Genomic DNA, 21,395 nt, shown 5'->3' on the forward strand with positions numbered 1-21,395 from the left:
TTTTTTAGAAACCCTATTGAAACCCTATTGAAATTAATATATAATGATAGCAGGATTTTCACACGAAACGTTTTATGTTTCTCCTCCTATTATGTCAATATACAATTTGTTATCTCTTTTGCTCCTTTCCAGAACAGTTTCCGTACAAGTTCTTTACTCTTCGCACTTGCCGGGCTGTTATTGGCAAACTAAGGAACAATATTCTTTGTTGCCAATCCGTTATTGACAAAATAACGTACAATATTCTTTATTGCCAATCCGTTAATGACAAAATAACCTACAACATTCTTTGTTGCCAATCCGTTATTGACAAAATAACCTACAATATTCTTTGTTGCCAATCCGTCTAATCAACAAACCTTTGATATCTTCCATCGTATTCTACCTACGTTATGCCACTTCAACTACTTCTATCGTATTCTACCTCTGTTATGCCACTTCAACTACTTCATAGCTAGGTAAACGTTTACACAGCCAAGGAGGGTAAAAGCTGGGACCCATGTAAAAGGAAGTTCTCACGGACTTGAAACCAGTCCAATATCGATAAGAAGAGTGATAGAAAACCATTTGACACAACTAATATGGATCATCTGATGATACAAACATTAGGAACATATCTTACTAACGATAACCCTCCCTAACACGAATCTGCAACGCTTTATCTGATAGGCTACTAAAAATAAGTCGCAAGGTCACCAAGACCTGGACTTTTATCAGTGTCTGTCATATCTCCAAGCAGAGCGGTGGAGACCTCTGATTTAAATCAGGTTAATAATCAACCTAAAGCACGAAAACAAATGATCATCAAGAAACTACGGACAGAAAAACAGATAGATGGATAAATTAAAAAAAAACACTCTTTCGAAATTAAATAAATTCAGTATATTAAAAGTTAAGAAATTTTGTTCGTAATTGTTAAGTTAGTTGTATTTGATTTGCCTTTGTTGTGCATTAATTGCTCTATTTATGATGGGAATATTCGACTACATGTGTGACATTGAATATACATACCCAGCCCATGGATTTCGACCTTTAACCCCAAACCCAAAATCTATAAATCGTGATAAATATGTTACCATGTGATTTATTGTAAAAAATGTACACTCTTTTGAATTTAAGCCCTTGAAGGATTTACTTGAACACTTCTCACCGCAGAGTCTTGGTCAAAGACTTCCGATGGACGGAGATATATAACAACGTGTAATTAAACACACACACACACACACACACACACACACACACATACATACATACATATATATATATATATATATATATATATATATATATATATATATATATATATATATATATATATATATATATATATATATATATATATATATATATATATATATATATATATATATATATATATATATATATATAAGAATTTAAAAAGTTAATATTGGCTTTTGAGTGTGTGTGTGTGTGTGTGTGTGTGTGTGCAAAAGTTGCTTACTCTGTGTCGTAGCTGAGAAGGTGTACAGCGCCTCGTGAATAGTGACCTATAGGACGTTGAGCAACATTTGCATAGTGCCATCTACACAAAATAAGCGTCACCTTTAAAATATTCCAAGTATAAATTACTTCTGGGATGGTAACGTCTTTTTCCAATTCGATAAACGACATGGCGTCACATTTTTTTTTAATTATTATTTAGAACGCACCGTTTTAACAATAGCCTTAAACTCAGAAGAGGTAAGGGTTAAAAAAAAAAACTGTTTAAAACAATTCAATTAACATTAGACTTTTGTCTGTTACACACAACGCTCTTAAGGAGGTAATATTTTACAGTGATACATTCCTCCTCATTATATTTTCTGCAAGATAACTCATTGCCGACGTGACCCATAAAGGTGTATATTAAGTATTATTAGAAAAGACATTGATAGTGTTTTTCCTATGTTGTGCTTTTCCCTGTTTCTTTTTGTAAATACATGCAGGCGAATAAAAGGACGACAGTTGAAAATTTGTTTAAATTTGCCGTCAGATGTGTCTCGCCCATAATATTCTATTTAAATACAAGTTGGATGGTTTCCATTGTTATTTAGCTCTTCGCGAAATTCAGATTTCCGTGTAAGTCGACACTGAAAACATTTTCCTTTTTAATGTTTAACCAAAAGAGTGACTTTTTATATTTAAATTTATATTCGCTAAACACTGCGACTGGAAGTATAATTGAAAGTGTAAGAAAAGACTTTTTCTTTTCAAAGCGTTACATTTACTGTCTATTTTCTAGTGTCGTGTGCAATTAAGTTTATGATCATGATTTTGTTACAGGTGAGTCAATGAGATCTGCTAGTGCATCATGCTACGGCTAATTAGGGTATATGTTGTTTATTTTATTGATTTGTCCTAGTAAAATTACATAGACCCATATATGTCGATGCATTACGTAACAGCAGATTTCGGTCTATACAATTTGAAATTGGATACGACAATCTTTATACAAAACTAATTACCTATCTAGCTTTGTCGAGTTGGTGACGACGAAATTACATACCGTATATACTAGCTTATAAGATGAATCAAACTGCAAACAATAAAGATCCCGATCGGACATAGCATACTCAGCCTGCACATCAGGGTATGTGTTCTTTGTTCTTCCGATTATTCCTAACAAGCAGCACAGACCCAGATCGATCTGCCGAGCAGTATGCTACGGCATATCTGTTTTTTGTTTTTTTGTTTGTTTTTTTTGCAGTTTGCAGTTGGACTGAATATGTATTTGTTGCCAGTCCAGTGAATCAGGAAGCTGTTGATCTCTTCCATCGTATTACATCATGTGTATACCACTTAAATAAATATTTAGTTGTTTGTTAAAAGTAGTAAAAATACATGCAGCAATGCTGATACTAGTTAAAAGAAAGGACTCTAAACGGGTAATCAACCAGGTAAAAGTAGAGACTTTAAACGTGTAATCAACTAGGTAAAATTAGGGACTTTAAACGTGTAATCAACTAGGTAAAAGCAAGGACTTTAAACTTATAATATACTTAGATGGAAGTGCTAAGAAGTCGAATCTGAAATGTTTGAACCGGATAAGGATTCGAAACCATTCCAGTACAGTAAGGAAAATGCGATAAAATGAGCCCAGACTGCTTACGTTAATAATCTTGATTACTTGGTAATAAAGTAGGCCGACCCAATAACTGCATATCACCAGAAATATTTTAGCATCTACATCCATTTGTCCGCCTCGTATTATCTCTGCCATTTGTCTGCCTCCATGAAAGACAAGAACTATAAATGATCAATAATTAGCTACATTTATTACCTTTTCAAAATTCGGCACTCAGCAAAGTTATCGACGTAAAGTGTATATCCGTACGTGTGAAATTCATATTCATATTTTTTGAAAAAATGTTTTTTAAAGTATTGAACACAATTCCCTATTTCGTCCAAGAATTTTAGCAATATAAGTTATAGCAGTTACAAGAAACCTTGCCTCAGACAATTTTCCACGGCAATACACACACACACACACACACACACACACACACACATATATATATATCCGTAACATTACCATAAGGGTCAGAATTTTGTTTCTGTAAGTGAAAACATTCGGATCTTATTCCATGCAAAACAACCTAGTGTTTCACATTGTGTTTCAAATAAAGCACAGAAAATTTGAAGAATGAATATTGCTATACCAAAAATTGGTAGTTATGTCTTTTAAAAAAACCCAAACAAATCAGCACTTTCATAATGAATTTTATTGTTTTCCTGCTGCGCTTATCTAGTTCATGCTGTCTATGCAATGTGGGCGGAATGAATAATGACAAATTTCGAGTCACAAGTGAAACAACTACTGGAATGAACGGAGAGCGAACTTTCATGAAATTAAATTTTCCATAATTTAAAGCAAAAGGAGAAAACAAAGATAAAGAACTAACGTTAAATTTATGAAAAATTGGACTGTTATCCGAATACGTATGAAAGATCACGTGGAAAGCAACTAAATATAGAAAAAATGTATTGTTCTCCTGCTCTGCTTATCTTGTTGATGCTGACCTAATAAATGACGACGGAAAAGAATGAGGTAATTGGGGGGTTGGTATCAACTAGAATATCCAACGCATATTATAAAATGATTGCGGACACATTAATGATCTCCTTCACCCACTTCCATAGAGACCGCTCTGGTGGCCTAGCGGTTAGAGCGTCCGCCTCGGAAGCGGGAGGTTGTGGGTTCGAACCCTAGCCGAGTCATACCAAAGACGTACAAAAATGGTACTAACAGTTGCCTCGCTAGGCAATCAGCATTAAGAGGTTAGTGTTAGGATCGGTCGGCCTGGTGTCAGGATAATGTGATAATGATGCCAAAGTGCTAGACATCATCATAAACTGCCACACTGCAGACATCGTCGCGATATTACTGAACAATTGTTAAAGCTACATTAAAAATACAAATTACACACACACTTCCACAGAAGGTAGTTTACTCGCTTGTAAATTTTCGAAAAGGAAACGACAAATGTTCCCATGTCAAACAGAAAAACTTGGAAAAAACGAATGTTTATGTTGGTAATAATTACGTACATTCGCCAAAAGCAAATACTTTTTAAAAAAATCGTTGATGATAACGTTTTAAAAAAATCTGAAACTTTACGGTTATTTGACTGATCACATACTTTGACCACACACGGAGTCCTTTGACCACACACGGGGTCCTTTGACCACACACTTTGACAACACACGGGGTCCTGACATTCAGAGTTTTCAAGAAAAGAATATACAAACGAATCGGAGAGAAAACATTAAATAAAAATGTGATGTACATTGCAAAACTAATGGTAAAGTTTTGTCATACAGTGAAAAAAATTGCTGTACACCATCATGTTTGATTCTGAAGCAAATATAATCGTTTGATATTAAAATCAATAATGTTATCATTGACTTCATCTCAGGTATTAATCTATCATAAGTCGCTATTCAGTCAAGAAATAAAGTGATCGCGTCACTTGCTTTTGTATCCCCTTTAACTTTGAGTGTATAAAGTCATTTGTTTTTTCTTCATCGAGATATGTTTCACATCATAGTATGAGAACGACATTTTCTCAATTTTTCTAAGCCGTGTTTGAAACAAATCATAAATTACAAGTATAAAAGAGTTCAGAACGTGGACTGGGGATAACATCTGAATAAACCGATTATTTTCACCTGACGGAAACAGAATACAAATTGTGACCCGTATGCTAACGTTATGCATACGTTATCGTTATATTGCCGACGTGTTTATTAGGACTAATTTATTATTCCAATTATGGACCCCATATAGAAGTCAACCTTCGTAGATGCAGCACTCTATTGTTCAGAATAAGACTACTCCGACCTCATGTGCATCACTGGTTATATTTTGGCATTCCGCAATATATGCCATTAAATCAAAGACAATACAAGGAAAGAAACACAACGAACAAAATGAACAGGTTCTTGAAAAAGAGAATTGCAAATCAATAATATTGTTCATACAGATCATTGGTATATTATATACTGTTCTGGTGAAATGAACAAGGTTGGAATCTATACTTTCGTATTTGAACGTTAGTTTAAAGTTTCATTAACATATCTATAATGTAAATAATGTTAAATTCCCTTTTAATATCGTAACTCACGCATTTCTTCCATGTTTTGTTTACGTAGTTTGTACTAATATAGTTTTCTTGCTAAACGCTGATGCACTGTTTGTGCAATTTATTAATCAGTAAAACGTTTGAATTTAACAGTAATTACATTTTTAATATATTCATTCATGGAAAGGGAAGTTTATATTCTTACATTCAGTTTCGACAAAGCGTCGAATCGAAACGGTCCGTTGCCGTTTCAGGAAATATAAGGTTGCGAAACGCTTGCGCTATTATACAACCATAAATGATCATGAAACGACACTGGACCGGTTTGCGACGCGACCTTTACCTGCTCCTGCAACAACACCGGGTTATTATGAGATTCCACGTGACTTCTGAAATAGCAACTTTGTCGTTTCGTCACCGAGCGGTTTGCCTCAGTCTTGTACGGAACTGTGCCGTTTTGAGACCAAACCCGTTTCTGAACAGCACGGTGCCGATTCATCGCTGATCACTTATATTTTCTTACTTTATTCGATGCCAAAAGGGGAATATTGAAGTTTCATAACAAAATTCCCTTTGCTGTTGTTAACACTTTTAAAACTGAAGCCATTTCTAGAATATGAATTTGCACAAAGATGTATCAAAATTTGCTATTTGCGAATAATTGTTCCCCCCCCCCCCAGTAAATATGCAAGGTAAAACGTTAGAGCTGATGGAGAAGTATTGAAGACGTTTACATGTTTCAAGCCAAATATAATATCACATATTTGCTGAAGATTATTATGTAATTCAGAAACCACCAAAATAATATTACCTTCTATGATATACTTATTTATTTTCTTATAACAATGCTTAAGGAAGTTTTGCACTATTGTTAAATTAACTTTACTATGTGGTGCGTGTTACGAAACAACGTTCTACATCAGAACCGGGTATGGTAAAGTAACATTGCTCTGTCCACACAAAAGAAGAAGAAGAAGAAGAAAAAGATAAAGAAACGGACAGCTCCCTCTCGGGGAAAGTATAAAAGTCGCGAAAACAACACGGTGTCGTTTTAGGACTTGATGTAATAAGACGAAAACTCATCGGTTACGAAACGGGTCGGGAACATTTCAGGACAAGACGATGTCACAGACTGCTATTAAGACATTTCATTACCTGGTAGAGGTCACCTAACGGCGCAGTACCTTTACAGGACCAGACCCCAGTTTCAATCAGTTTCTAAAAATTTGTCCTCAGATTGAGATTTTATCTTATTAAGCTAGGGATATTTAAGACAAAATATAAATCATTTTCATCAAATATAGAGACAGTGGAAAATATGAATGCAAAAGCACATTTAGTTTCAGACTGAACAATTTGTTCCTATCAAGGAATAGGAACGATATTCTTCATTTGGGGAAGACATTTTGAAACGGGTTTATTTTTTTTTGAAAATGGGACAAGGTATGATTTTGGAAACGACTCAAGATCACTTCGAAATGGATCCTTTTGAGCAACCAATTTGAAACGACTTACGGATATAAAATTATCCGTAAATGTGGCAAAAGCTATTCTTTCGATAAAATACTAAGGAAAATGTGCTTAAAATATTCAAATAGTATATTAAAAGTATATAGACCGTTCTTAAAATAAAAAAAAAGATTACAAACGACCTGTAGATCACATTGCTAATAATGGTCTTTCAGTAAAAAGCTACATCAACATGTTCGCCAAACAAATATTTGCCGGGTTAGCACAAAAAAAAAAGGTAAGGAAACCACGAAATGTTCACTTCAAAACAGAAAATCTTAATCTAAAATTTCCTAAATTGAACGGAAAATTAATGACTGTTTTTTTTTTAGAACAGGAGTGCAAAGGAAATTCATCTCCAAAACACTTTGCTTCATGAGCAAGCAAGTCATATAACTGTCTACACGTCAACATCTTTATATTGTTGCATGCATTGACTGAAAACACGTTGAATATTATGTAAAGTGTAAATGAATTCCCAAAAGATCAGATTGACAACAATAACCCGCAAATAGTTACTCTACTGCAAAACTACAAGCTTTGTGAAAATTTCGCAACGTGTGGAACATTTACAGGTGCGATTACCTTATATTAGAGTCTTTACAGTAATATTAAAGCTCCTTGTGGAGCCTCGACGCAATTAAAACTCGCCCATAAAACACTTGACGCCCATAGCAGTTCAACTGGCATACAACGCAGCATGGAATACAAATCGTGACATAAATTGCTAAGCAGTCACGTGACTTCTCGGTATGTTATCGACTGGGTCAATACGGACTAAAATAACACTCTCTTTCGCTCGACTGTAACGGACTATGTAAACCACAGACAGACCGGGGAATACAGTAAAAAGGTAGGCTTTGATTTTAGTTTCTATTTTCTTAATAAATCTCACGAATGAGCATATAATAGTCAAATTTTGAAGGCTGATTTTACGAAGATGCTGGTTTGCAGTTGGAAAGGAGGTAAACACAATATGGCGGAGATAGTCTTCCTCGTTACAATGTAGCGCTACAGTGCGGCCTTGCGGAGGACTTAGATCTACACTGTAGATTGAACGAATAATTAAGTGGGAGGTGGAGTAGACGATTTTATTATTACGCAGTTGCGGTTACTCTGCGGTCGACTGATACAGGGATAAGACACGGATGAATTATGGCGTTCCTAAAACTGGAGTCAGTATAAGGTCAGATTAGGTCAAGAACTGTTTTGACGGGATAAATGGAATGTGTGTATGTATGTTCCAGATTCTTCGTAGTTCCCACGGGAATTGATTTTATGGTTACCTATGCAATGTGTAGACTTTAATTACCACTGTATTATTTAATATCTATAAGTTACGTGAAATATTTCGTTTTCTACATCATTTCAGATATAAGTTGTTTCACACCGCAGATATTTTGTTTTGCAAATCCTAATTGTCGTCAGTTTCGCATTTACAAAAATTATTGTTAACTAGATTGTGTTTAATGTTTGGCTTTACTTTTATAATACACGGATGTTCATAGAAAGTATTGACTGATTTAGTATTTAAAAAATGTATAATTAGACATTGTTTTCACAGTATGATTCCGTCTGCAGTGATAAAAAAGGAAATGTTTTGAATAATTTTGTTCCCTTTGCTATTTTTGTATTATTTGACAAATTCTCATGCTCGTCTATAGGATAAATTAAATATTCAAAACATGTACAAGATTCAAATCATGGCCGATAGTTGCAATCGGTCATTAAATTTGTTCTTAACTACAAAATTATTTGATTGGGAAACCAAATTAACTCCGTTTTTAAGCTTTGGCAGAATTAATAATGTGCTAGTTTGTGTGCCGATTTCCACTCTTATTGCATGTTTGCATAAAGGCATCGAGTGGCTTGCTTACGTATGAAAGTGGATTGATTTCTGGAAGTATGACGCAGATTGGGCGCTTGTCCTGCCATATTTCCACCTCTACTTTTGTAAACATGCGCCGTTTTTCAGAGGAGCGTGTTACGAGTACGACAAGCAAAGTAAACATCTTAATTACATGGAGATTACTCAGAATGCTTCCGTGTTAAGATGCATGACTTAATTTTTCTGTTGCAGGACAATACGTTTTTGAGTGATTAATAATAGTTTGTTCTCAGATACACGGTATATCACGTAGTCCATTTTTGTGCTGGTATTAACACATGTATTGATTTGTCCATAAGGCAAACAACATCAGCAACTGCTTACAGCAAGGTGTAATGAAGTACTTGCCTACCTATAAGTATTTTATAACGTAACAGCACCTCGAAACATCCAGTATGTTTTAGCTATGTGGCATATTTACATTCAACTCCTAGTCGTATCAAAATCGAATGTAACGAAACGTCAAATATTACGTAAAATATTGAAACATTCGTACGTTGCAGTGTTTTGTGTACTATTTTCCGTCGTTTATAACACAGTTCATATATACCATCTGTTGTCCCCCCCCCCCTCCTCCGGTCACATGAGATTAGTTAGTTGCAGAATTTTCTGCATTTTCGCTCTCTCTCTCTGTCTCTGTCTCTCTCTCTCAATTTCACGCCCTCTCTTGTATAATATTTCTCCAGTCTGTAAAGGGAAGTCCGCCAATAACGGGCAAACCTTATTGTCAGTCTTAAAATAATACAGTATATGTTTAAATTGATTCTAGGAGTCGAGATTGCTCATTTGGTACAGAATCTGACTTAGTCCGAGGGTAGCAGGTTCGATTTCTGCCCAGGTCAGTCCCTGTGAGCTGCCGCTGCGTGTTCATGCGAACGGCACTCAGCTCCCATATGTTAGAAATGATAACTGAGTTACAAATGCCATTAAAATAATATTGACACGGAACCCAAAGATTCAGAAAATACAGATATTCTTAGGAGCCTTTACTCTAAATAAAATCAGAATTGAAGACTACGTGGATGATTTTTTAAATGAAGACAACGTGAAGGATTTTTTTTAAAATGAAGACAACCTGAAGGATTTTTTTTTAAATGAAGACAACCTGAAGGATTTTTTTTTAAATGAAGACTACGTGAAGGATGTTTGTACTTGGAGACCATGTAGAGGATTTTTTAAAATAAAAGTTTTCGTTGAGGATTTCTTTAATTAAAATCTACGTAGAGTTTTTTTTTTCTGTTTGGTTTGTTTTAGTTCAAGACCGCGTTGTGCATTTTCTGAACCAACATGGTTTTATTTACTTGCAGAATTTCTTTGGCACAGCATCCGTGGAGGAGATGTCGAGATACTGTACACGTGCTTATGCGTGTTTAAGATTTAAAAAAAAAAACCATTAACTTCATTTAGTTGCGTAATGCACAGGAAGATATGGGAACCCAACTTTTATTGTTTCTGAGGAATGATTGAAAAGTATAGCTCTTTTTTGCTCCAAACATGTTAAGAATAAATATCCGGATAGTTTCTCTTAGATATATTTTCGACAGCACTAGTCCAAAAGTTATGCTTTGCCACTGACTTCTAAAGAAATGAATACTTTGTGCAAAGTGTTAAAGAATTTTATTTTTAAAAAAATGACGCATTTCAGTGAATAGCATATCAAAATATTCACAGTTTATGGGTATCGATATAGCTGTATCGATATATCCGTATATCGGAGAGCAATACTAGATACCGTATATACTCGGTTATAAGCCTAGTCTGACTGCAGATAACAGAATCTGATCTGGCGTCACATAATGATTTATTATGTTTGTTCTACGGATTTTCTTAACAAACTGCACAGACCCTGATGTGCCTGCGCATTATGCAACAGTAGCTCTGAGACTGTGCAGTATGCAGTTGGAGTCGACACGTAAGTAATTATAGATTGTGCACCTTACATGTTACTACTGTGTCAGAGGGTTATAGTAGCACCATCTGTCAGGATTTTGGTTTAGACCGTTTCGACATTTGTGTGCCATTTGCATTGCGTTCCTTGAATAGCCTATTCCGTTCCCATCTTAAGCAACAAGAAAGCAACAGAAAACAAAACCTAACTATTTTATTTCTATGTATTTCATTTTCCTTGGCAGTATCATGAATGTATTTCTCTTCTATTTTAGTATCCTTCATAAAATTTATATTGCCGTTTAAATTAGTAACCATAGATTTTTTTTAAAGTGGGAACTATTTAGTACCGGATATTGCTAACAGTACATAAAGGTCCAGATATCGAATCGCAGTTTTAAAAAAGCCCATATACATAGTTTTCTACGATTTAACAATTCAGAATATACTCCAAAACATGAACCTTTTGTTGTAACATTAACCATCTCTACGCAAGTATAATCCCCACATTGTTAGTTTATTTACCGTCATTTCTGTACAGTGGTGTAAAAGAAAAGGATACTTTTCCTATCGTATTAGCACATAAATTGATCGATTTTACCGCGTGTTATTAAATGACATTGCGCCTTGTGTTGTAAGAGCGTACAATCGAGCTGAAACCGTAGGTGTGCATGTTTGTTTGTTTATTTTTGAATGATGCTAAACATGCCACTTTTATTTTGTGTCTAAGTGAGAACGTGTAAAATATGTCTGTAAAAATCAAATAAATTTGTATGTGTAACCTATTTATAAACTAAATATATGTATGAAACCATATTTTTTTTAGAGGCTGCAGTTTGTAACTTGAAACTGCATTAAAATAAATGCCATTAAAATGTGTCGCATGACTGTGCATGAATTTCCACCTTTTCAGAATATCGGCTATTTTTAATAAATATTAATTCATGCCACAAAGTGAATTTTTTATACGAATAAGAAAGTTAGAAGTAAATAATACATGAGATTCTCCCTGTGAAAAATCAACCTTGTAATGTGGTTGTTGAATTAAATTGCCTGTGTCTTCAAACAAAATACAGTTTCGGAAATACTTGGGTAACATTTCTTGTCCGCAATGCGAAATTGCCACGAAATCAGCATGTATCTATATCTAAAAATAAATATTGAAAAACGTTGAAGATGAAATTTGTGTGTTGTATATATATGCGAGCGAGCGAGCGAGAGAGAGAGAGAGAGAGAGAGAGAGAGAGAGAGAGAGATAGAGAGAGAATATTAAAAAATATTTCATGAGTGTAATGGAAACATTGCATTGTCACAGGAACTTGTAACAATACAATTTTTCATTGTCACTTATGAACTGTTTTTTGCTATCTCTTGAAAACATTTTATTTTTGTTATATTCTGATGGTAGAAGAGTTGTCATTAATTTTTTCCCCAGTCTGTCCTACTGAGATTAACGTTAGGCAAGTAATATGTATTACCACGTAAATATAAAGTAGTTCCAATGTGTCTTTCTTTATAGAAAAAGCAAGAACAGTAAGTTTTTGCAAATTTCTCTTTTTGCATTTAATAATTCCAGTAGTCTCTTATGTCCAAATAATTACTGGGATGAGGTGGGGTTGATAAAAAGTAAATGCTTTTTTGGCAGTACAGCTTTAGCGCGCGTGGATATGGTGAACATTTTTAAGGTGTTGGGTTTTGAATATCATTCGATAACAGACGGTACGTAACACCTTCAGAATATAAAAGTGCAATTATTATGATTTAGGGGTTTGCTTATTTATTTTGTTGATCCTGTATTCAAACATGGTTTATGTTCCATTGGCAAGCTGACGGTCTTGTTCAGCATGAGCCGCGTCGCCCAAAATTCGACGATCACTTAATTTTGATTTACAGTAACTCCCATTCATGCCATGTTTGTACATTGTTTTCAAAATACACGAATGTGATCAAAAGATAAAATTAATCAATAACCCAGCTTTGGCATGTCACGTAATGGCGAAATTTGTCCGAAAACTTGTATCGTATTTTGAAAGTAGGGGGTCAATGAAGGAATAACAAAAGGCAAGTCTGAGTTGTCGTGACAAGTCCAGTTTGTGATAATTTTGCCAAGATTCATGTGTAAATTTATTTTCAATAATAATAAGCCAGTAGTGAAATGTATTAGGCCATTCTATCATTACTTCACAACACAACACCTTTAGACACATTTTACTTAAGTTTATAAAAAGGGAGAGAGAGAGAGGAAAGAAGAAAATGGATTAAATATCTTATACAAGAGCGGATTTTATGTATGAGGTAGAAATCGAAAGTAGTACTAGTTGTGATATTGCCACTTTTATATATTGTATACTCAATAATACATTTCATGGCGTGTGTGTGTGTGTGTGTGTGTGTGTAAACTCGAACAAGATTTTGGTTCTGCGCACTTCCTTTAGTTTTCATATTTGACTGGAAATTATAAATGTCAGTTGCAAATATATGGTCCGATCATATCTTGTGAGGATATGAAATGCAAATATTCAATTTGACTTGATGTTTATTTGAAATTGTGATGGTGTGTCAAATCTTTAAACAGTGGACACAGTTTGTTATAAACATTGCACATAGTGTCATAACATGAGTAAACAACTTGTAATGGTAACCGAATAAAAACTTGTCATTGTAACCGAATAAAACCAACTTGTCCTGCTAACTGAATAAATATAACTTGTCTTGGTAACCGAATAAAAATAAATTATTGACAATCGTGCAAAACCGTCAACGTATTTTCGATCTACTATCCCTTGGGAACTTGTCAGACAAGTTTACTTTCTTTCAGAAAAGATCGTAACGTTGTCAGCATATGATTATTTTAAAATGTGTAAGTAGCGTAATTGCAAGTATTAAATCAAGACTATCAGTTTGTTTTGATTTTTACTAAGTCACGGTCGCAAACTAACTTTTGTCAGTATTACGGTATACTAGCAAATTGATTGTTTTTATTGGATATTTTTTGTAACATTTTCAGTGATAAAATATATAGACCGAACATTTTCAAAAAAGTCAAAGCTATATATCTCGTAATATAAATTGCTTTTAACCATACATCAATTATTTCACACCTTTTTATGATCTCTGCAAACAATTAAATAAGTAAGTACTTCCCGTAGAATCATTTGAGCAAATTCTGGCATTAATAGATGGACAGGATTATAAGTTTAACTATAGTAGTTAAGTTTTATAAATTTGGAATTTTAGCTCTATTGTGACCTATGATGACTTATGATAAATTAATATACTTTTCGGGAACGATTGCATATGGAGGCTTGGACCCACAGTGTTTGGAAAATTAATCTCGGTTGGGATTGTCAGTCAAGCACATGGAGTCTGTATAATTTGAAATAATTATTTCGAAATCTGACCATTTACATTTGAATTGAGGCTATTATTGACCTCTTAGCTCATTTTATAATCTGCCATTTAATGGAAGGAAAGGGAACATGATTAATTTGCTCCGTTTCAGAAGACGCTCGATGAGTGGCGCTGCACGCGCAAACAATTTGTCTTATTAATATCATTCGCCTAGAGTGAGACAAAGGTCTAATTACTGAGCGAAGATGTTTACTTTGATATTACCAACTGGATATTGGAGAGTACAGGAGAAGAATTATAAGATTTTAAGGTAATTTGCAAGCATGTTTTGACCGCACATTTCGCAGCCCGTACTAATAGAATATTGATATTTAGTTACAAATTGTTACCAAGCAAACGTAACAAGCATTTAGATTGGCTACAAATGCATCACGTGACGCAAAAAGCTAGGTTTCATTAGTACAATACACGAATAAGGAACTATGTATGTATTCATGCGCCCTTCTTGTGTTCTTTGATATTATTTGTAAACTGATTAAATATAGTTCTTTTGTTCTGTCATTTCTTTAGATTCGTTATTATTTTTTAACAGTTAGAATTGATATTCATATTGTACATTATTCTTGAAGTAATGAACTTGAAAATCGATTGCACACAAAGGCTTTCGCTTCGCTATGTCGATCACGCAGTTTGTAATGTTTAATCTTGACGACTTCACGAATCCTGTAAAATTCTGGAATGAAGTATTTTCATTAGTAGAAAAACACGATTCTTGCGTACATGTTTTCTACAACGTGTCCATAGCCAGTGTTCAACGATAGTGTTATTGTATAAATGTTTTCTATAACGTGTCCATAGGCAGTGTTCAACGATAATATTGTTGTATACATGTTTTCTACAACGTGTCCAGAGCCAGTGTTCAAAAGATAGTATAATTTTAGATTTGTTTTTTATGATGTGTCCATAGCCAGTGTGCAAGATATATTAATCGTGGATACTTCTTTTCTACAATGTGTCCATAATTAGCTCTCAGTGGAGAATGCTTATTTCAGAGAGACATTTTATCAAAGTATTTGTGTATACGTTAAATAATAAACAAGCTTTGTCTATATCAGCATTAATAACCTCATAAATATCGTGACTGTTTCAAATCCACAGAAAAGTATTTACTTATTTATTTGCTTTCATCTAACTTGGCAAAGTTATTACTTGGACTAGTCGTCTGTTGTGGTGAGAAAAATCCCATCTGAAATTATTTGGCTATGTTTTTTAGTCGTAAATTTTATATATATATATATATATATATATATATATATATATATATATATATATATATATATATATATATATATATATATATATGTACAAGTTCAATTAGAGACACGTATATGCAAAACGTTAAGCAATATAATGTACACTAGTTTCAACTGTTATTCCTTTACCGTCTGGCCATCAACGTTAAAGAAAATACAAACAAAACCAGTAAAAATACGTATTTTTACCCAGTCTCATTGATTGTGTACGTTTCAGACAGTCTTGGTCAAAATTTGATTTATCATTTCAACGAATATTAGGAAATCCACGTTTAATTGCAATAAAATACAACACATTTATTTAGTATTTCAAGTCACATGCGAATAACACATACAAAACAGAGCACACACAAACAACCACCAGTGTGTAGAGGATGTTTACTATTTTGAGTAGATATAAGGAAATATTTCACGAGTGAAGCCACTCGTGACAATTCATATTTTTTCCCCCACAAAACGATTGCTTTCTCCATTCGGTGCCAATGCGATTAATGTATGCAATTACAGTAATTTCAAGACGACCTTTTCACAAATGTAGCGTTTATTTATAATGCGTCACATTGTCCATTTTATAATAATAATTACTGTTTTCAACGAAAATAAAGAGATTTCTGTTTTCGTTACCACATATTGATTCATTCGACATTGTTGGGGTGCGTGTACTTTCGTCTTCGCTAGCTAAGGTTCCGATATCCCTCTCTACACCTTAGTATATCGAGCAGATATTTCTGTGCTTCGGGTTTGTGAATTTCATTGGATGCGGCGGCAAGCCACCGCATCCAGTCAAAATTACGTTGTTCAAATTTGAACATTGTTCCTACGCGATCGAGACATAGAGAGCACACAACTTGAATGGACTGATAAATAAGCGATTTTTAAGTGCCTGTCCGTGTTTACACAAATATCTTTCACTCGGATACTCTTGTAATGGCTTCCCTCTTGTACACAGTCATACTTTCGATGTTAAAACTTACAAAGTATACTTTTTAGGTCATTTCCACCACCATTTTCGGCCGATGTACAATGCACCATTGGTTAGTTGGCATTACATACTAAGGGAGTTAACACATAAAATCCAATAGATGTCGCTAGGACAAAGCACCGGTATAGCTGTTCGATCCGTCAAGGTGTAGATATGGTTATTGGAACTTTGGCTAGCGAAGATGGAACACCGTAGAAAAATCGCAAAGGGGACACATCCAGCAGATTTCAGAGTGTAATATCTTTATTTAAAAAAACACATTGTAATGATTATGAGCTATTTTGTATGGATTTTGGTTCTATCTGTTGTTCAGTTTTGTTTTCAGAAGTGATTTCTTTTTGCTTTGGCAAGCTTGCAGTTACTCGGTAACAGACGATGCCACCGAATTTCGATTATCATTTAATTTCAGTTTGTAATCAACACTTATAAATGGATTATTTCTCCGTCGTTTTCGGACATGAAGTTTTGAGTTAGAATTAGTTTCATAATGTGGACAGAAATTCTGTCAGACTTTATCCAAACTAGGATGTCGACCAGATTATATCCTTAAATTATGACCGGAACATCAAAAATCTTACAAGTCAGTATCTAAATCAATGGAATCAAGAACCTTAGTATGATTTGTATCGTTACTACAGTTTTTTAGGTGTATTAAAACTCACCTTTGTATCGCTTCCAATTATACGAACCAATTCGTCACCGGATAAATAAATCTACATGATTTTTAATTCTAGCGTTAAAATCCATTGTTATAATAATGTGATTACAATCTGGATAGTTCGACATAACAGTTTCAAACTTACTTTCAAAAGAAAACTTAAAATACCATCACTGTTCTCACCAATATGCATGGAGGAATCGTCTGGAGATGTAATTACACTAAGCACGTGACGATAGTTTTTGGTATGATACCAAATTTGTATGTCTTTAACAAGATTACAGACCTTCAAGAAGTTTTAATGATTCAGTGTTTCATTGATAAAGATCGAAATACCACCTGAATTTCTACCTCACCTGCATGTCTTCGGCCTGTTTAAAAAAAACGTGACCATAACATGATAAGAAATCAGCCGTAAAATTGTTGTTTATAGGTACTTTTAAGTTTTATACAATACAGTTATATCAGCACATTTTGTTGCTTTTATTAACAAATATGATAAGTAAGATTACGTGTAAATATCGCTCTTTTTAGGGAAAAGGACAGCTGATTTATTTTAAATTAAAATGGGACAAATTTTATTTAGAACGTATCTTGTAGCAGAATTAAATCTTATGCTTCTGTTTCCGATACAAAGAAAATTTTCTATTGCAAAGCGTTTGCATTCATTTGAAATTTCGAAAATTTATTGATTGAAAGGAAATTTGAACATTTTCCACAAAATTAGGAAATCGTCGTTTCTTCCTTGTTGCATAAAGCTGAAATTCCAAGACTGTAAGGCTTCAGTTTCCTGCACGAATACATGTGTACCTGTATCGCAAGTTACGGCGTAATGATTACACAAGCAATACATACAATTAAGACGTGGAGAAAACCCCCTGAAAGGAAAGGTCTTGCCTTCAAGATCAAAGAAGCATCAAAATAGTGAAGAGGCACAAAATAGTACCCTAATTAAATAATTGTCGTATTAATTAACCTGTATTTCTTCTCTCGTTGATAGTGTGGAAAAAGAAACTGGTACATTTCAGTGTCAGGCAGAAAGTTGAAAACTTAGTTTAAAAATGATGACATACACATTTTCACTTGAACATGTACAGAAATATCAGCTAGAAAATTTGACACTGAAGTTCACATTTTTCCTTAAGCATCTGGCTGATAAGGCATGGAATCGAAATCTTCCTGATTTATGATTTGGGTACATTTTATACTCGCGTCGATTGAAAAACAATATAGACTTTATGTGTAGCATAACGCTCCTGCAGATCAGTGTTTATTCTACTGATTACTCCAAACAAACTACACAGATCCGGATTTTCTGGTGCGTTATGCGGCGGCAGGTGTGGGTCTGTGTAGCTTGCAGTTGCATTCGTGTTATAAGCAAGCGCATACCTTGCGTGAATTTGGGTTTGAACGAGTCAACCAAAGTTGTTACAAACCACGTCCATCTCTTGGAATTGGAAACAGGCATTTGTTTCGAGTATTTGCATTATCTTTCGTACTTTATTTGATTTTATAATGCTAACTATGTAAAACAGTAAAATAATGAGATTAAATGATATTGTCAACCTTTCAGTGCTCATTCAGGAACTAGAATCGTCTTTGATTCCAAGCTTCAAACACATTTTGGTGTCAAACATGTCTTTGAAGTTGCAGGTGTATTATTAAAGACTATGCTATTACCCTTTTTATATAACTGTTTATTAAATATATCCATCTGAAATTTTGTGATCTTAGAGAGGCTTTGACTACGTGTATATAATGATGATAATTGTATCTAATTAATTACCAGACAGAATCCTTTCACTATTCAATTATTAATGAAAAACGAATGCCTTGTGCTTAAACATGTGATGATATTTTTCTTTCATGAATGATCTCCTGTGAACTTCCTTTCTCCAAGATTTTTTTTCTTTCTGGTATTTTAGCAACCATCTGCTTTGATCATCATTTATTAATTCGTTATTACCTTATCGTTATTTTCAATTATTGTATTTTCAAACATAGAAAATGTCAAAAATAACATTCAGTCCTTTTGATTTTCTGTACAAATTAGCACCCGCAGTTTTTCTATTTGAATTTGTTGCACTAATATTAGTTTCGTTTTGGGTGAGGAATCCAATTGATGTCTGTACTGGTGGGCAGGTTGAGAGGTTTTAATTTTGATGCTTGGGATTCCCTTGTTCCATAGATCAGTTTTGTTCTTTAAATCTATAAATTTTTCTTGCGGAGACTAAATGGTGCGATTGCTTGTTTTGAGGTTATCACGGCCTAGAAATACCCAATATATGCGTTGTTATTTGTGGGTTTATTTACGCATTCATATATACTCTCAGGGAAGAAGCCCATTGTCTAATTGATATTGAGGAATCAAGTTTAAAAGCAGATTTGAAGCGTATATTCGTGCTATCCTAAAAAAAAACAGCGATCCTTGAACAATTGTATACGTTATAACACGTATTCTTACATTTGGACATTCTCGATTAATACCATTAGTCAGACGCGAAGATTTAAATTACCACACGCATTCACATATGATATATAAATCCATTTTTCACCCGAAGGATATTATATTCACCAATTCATTCGCCTTTTCATACCATTGACTATCCCTGTTTTGTTTATAAATATGATGTTTTATGGCAAATGATCCAATTATACTGAAATATTCGAACCAGTTTAGAAACGGTAAATATACATTAAAGGATATACGGGTTTGGGAGGCCATGATTGGTTGATAATGGGAAGCCAAAATTTAGTAAAATTGTCTTGAAACTATGATCTGATGATTAATTGGAATGAGACGGATAAATGGTTCTACAGATGCATTGTCAGATTTTTTTGTGCTGGCTTAATTTAAGATTCCAAATAGTAATAATATGTTGCTATATAAATATATATATATATATATATATATATATATATATATATATATATGAACTAAGACGTAACAAACTGGAGAGGGTTTAAGAACAGTTAGAAGATCTGTTATCATAAAGCATGTGACATAAAACATATACACGAGATCTAGCTATGTGAAGAATTCAAATGTCTTTGACTCAGCTTAAGTTAATTGTCCTAATAGTTATCCCATGTTGTTTACATTCGTTATGGACGCTAAGGAGATTCTTATGGCACCAGTGTTATTTCTTTATTAGAAAGGAAATCGTGTGTGTGTGTGTGTGTGTGTGTGTTGGTTTGTATGTATGTCTTCTTCAGTCAATACTCCACAAACCCCAGCATCACTTGCATCTACATACATTTTAACTGATTGACTGAAATTTGGAGTTGAAAGAACTGGTTCACTCTTAAGTATGGCTTTTAACTTATCAAACGCCTCCTGACGTTTTTCAGACCAATACCATTTGGTTTCTTACTCAACAAGTTGTTCATGGGTTCATGAATTATGGAATAATTGGAGCAGACTTTCAATTAATACCCAGCCGTATCAAAAAAATCGCATCAGTTTCTTTTTGCTGATAGGCACATATAATTCAGAAATACCCTGGATATTAGCATCTGTAAATACGACTTGTCCGTGTCCGACAATATGTCCTAGAAACGTAGCACAAGCACGGCAAAAGTCACGTTTGGATCAATTATTTGTCAAAGCTGCATCACAATTCCGAATCGACTCCAAGTGATCTTCCAGATGTCGTTGTAGATGATGACACCACTGATGTAAGTAAGCGTCACAATTATATAGACCAGATGAAATTATTTTCATTAAAGGTTGAAAAGTGCAAGGTAAACATTTCATCCCACGGCATGACTTTATATTGATAAAGTCCATCTGGAGTTACAAATGACGAAATTTACTTTGCTCTTTCCGTCATTTGATCAAATTTGGTGACATATTTTGCATTTCCAGTTTTATTAATGCAGTCATCGATTTTTGGCAGTGAAAATCAGTGTTGGTTACATTATTCACTTTTCTATAGTCAGTGCACAATGGTAAAGTATTATCTGGGTTCAGTTCAAGAATAAACGCTGAAGTCCAGTCACGTTTACTCGGTTCAGTGAAATCATTCATCAGCAAATACTTAATTTGTTTGTTTCAGACGTTCCCGTTTGAGGGAATTCATCCTGTACGGATACTGTTTCACAGTTATGAAATCAATAATTTTAGCGTCATGGTAGGTAGTATTTGTGTTGGAATCTTTGGAAACAAGTGTTCATTCTTTTCTTGCTGCTGATTGCTTCTGGTCCAGACTATTCATAATGTCTG

The 21,395-nt window shown here is 34.1% G+C and overlaps 1 protein-coding gene across 4 annotated transcripts in view; it reads left to right on the forward strand.

Moving 5' to 3' along the window:
• Positions 1 to 21,395, forward strand: part of LOC149776492 (polycomb complex protein BMI-1-A-like) — a 125,789-nt gene that overhangs the window by 21,265 nt on the left and 83,129 nt on the right. Inside the window, exon 1 of one of the 4 annotated variants that reach the window (XM_089940924.1) lies at positions 7,763 to 7,944. The exons of 1 other annotated variant lie outside the window; for it this stretch is intronic. Coding sequence is in view for 1 of the 3 variants with exons in the window: in XM_089940923.1 (XP_089797049.1) it covers positions 10,786 to 10,891 (106 nt within the window). In the remaining 2 variants the exon portion in view is untranslated. Of the gene's footprint in view, positions 1 to 7,762; positions 7,945 to 8,062; positions 8,278 to 10,762; positions 10,892 to 21,395 lie in introns of those variants that run through there. 2 more of the 4 variants (XM_089940925.1, XM_089940923.1) reach the window with 2 other exon arrangements.

Source organism: Sinohyriopsis cumingii, chromosome 18 (genome assembly GCF_028554795.1).
Source record: "Sinohyriopsis cumingii isolate HCF-2022 chromosome 18, ASM2855479v2, whole genome shotgun sequence".
In the NCBI taxonomy this organism is placed as follows: domain Eukaryota; kingdom Metazoa; phylum Mollusca; class Bivalvia; order Unionida; family Unionidae; genus Sinohyriopsis; species Sinohyriopsis cumingii.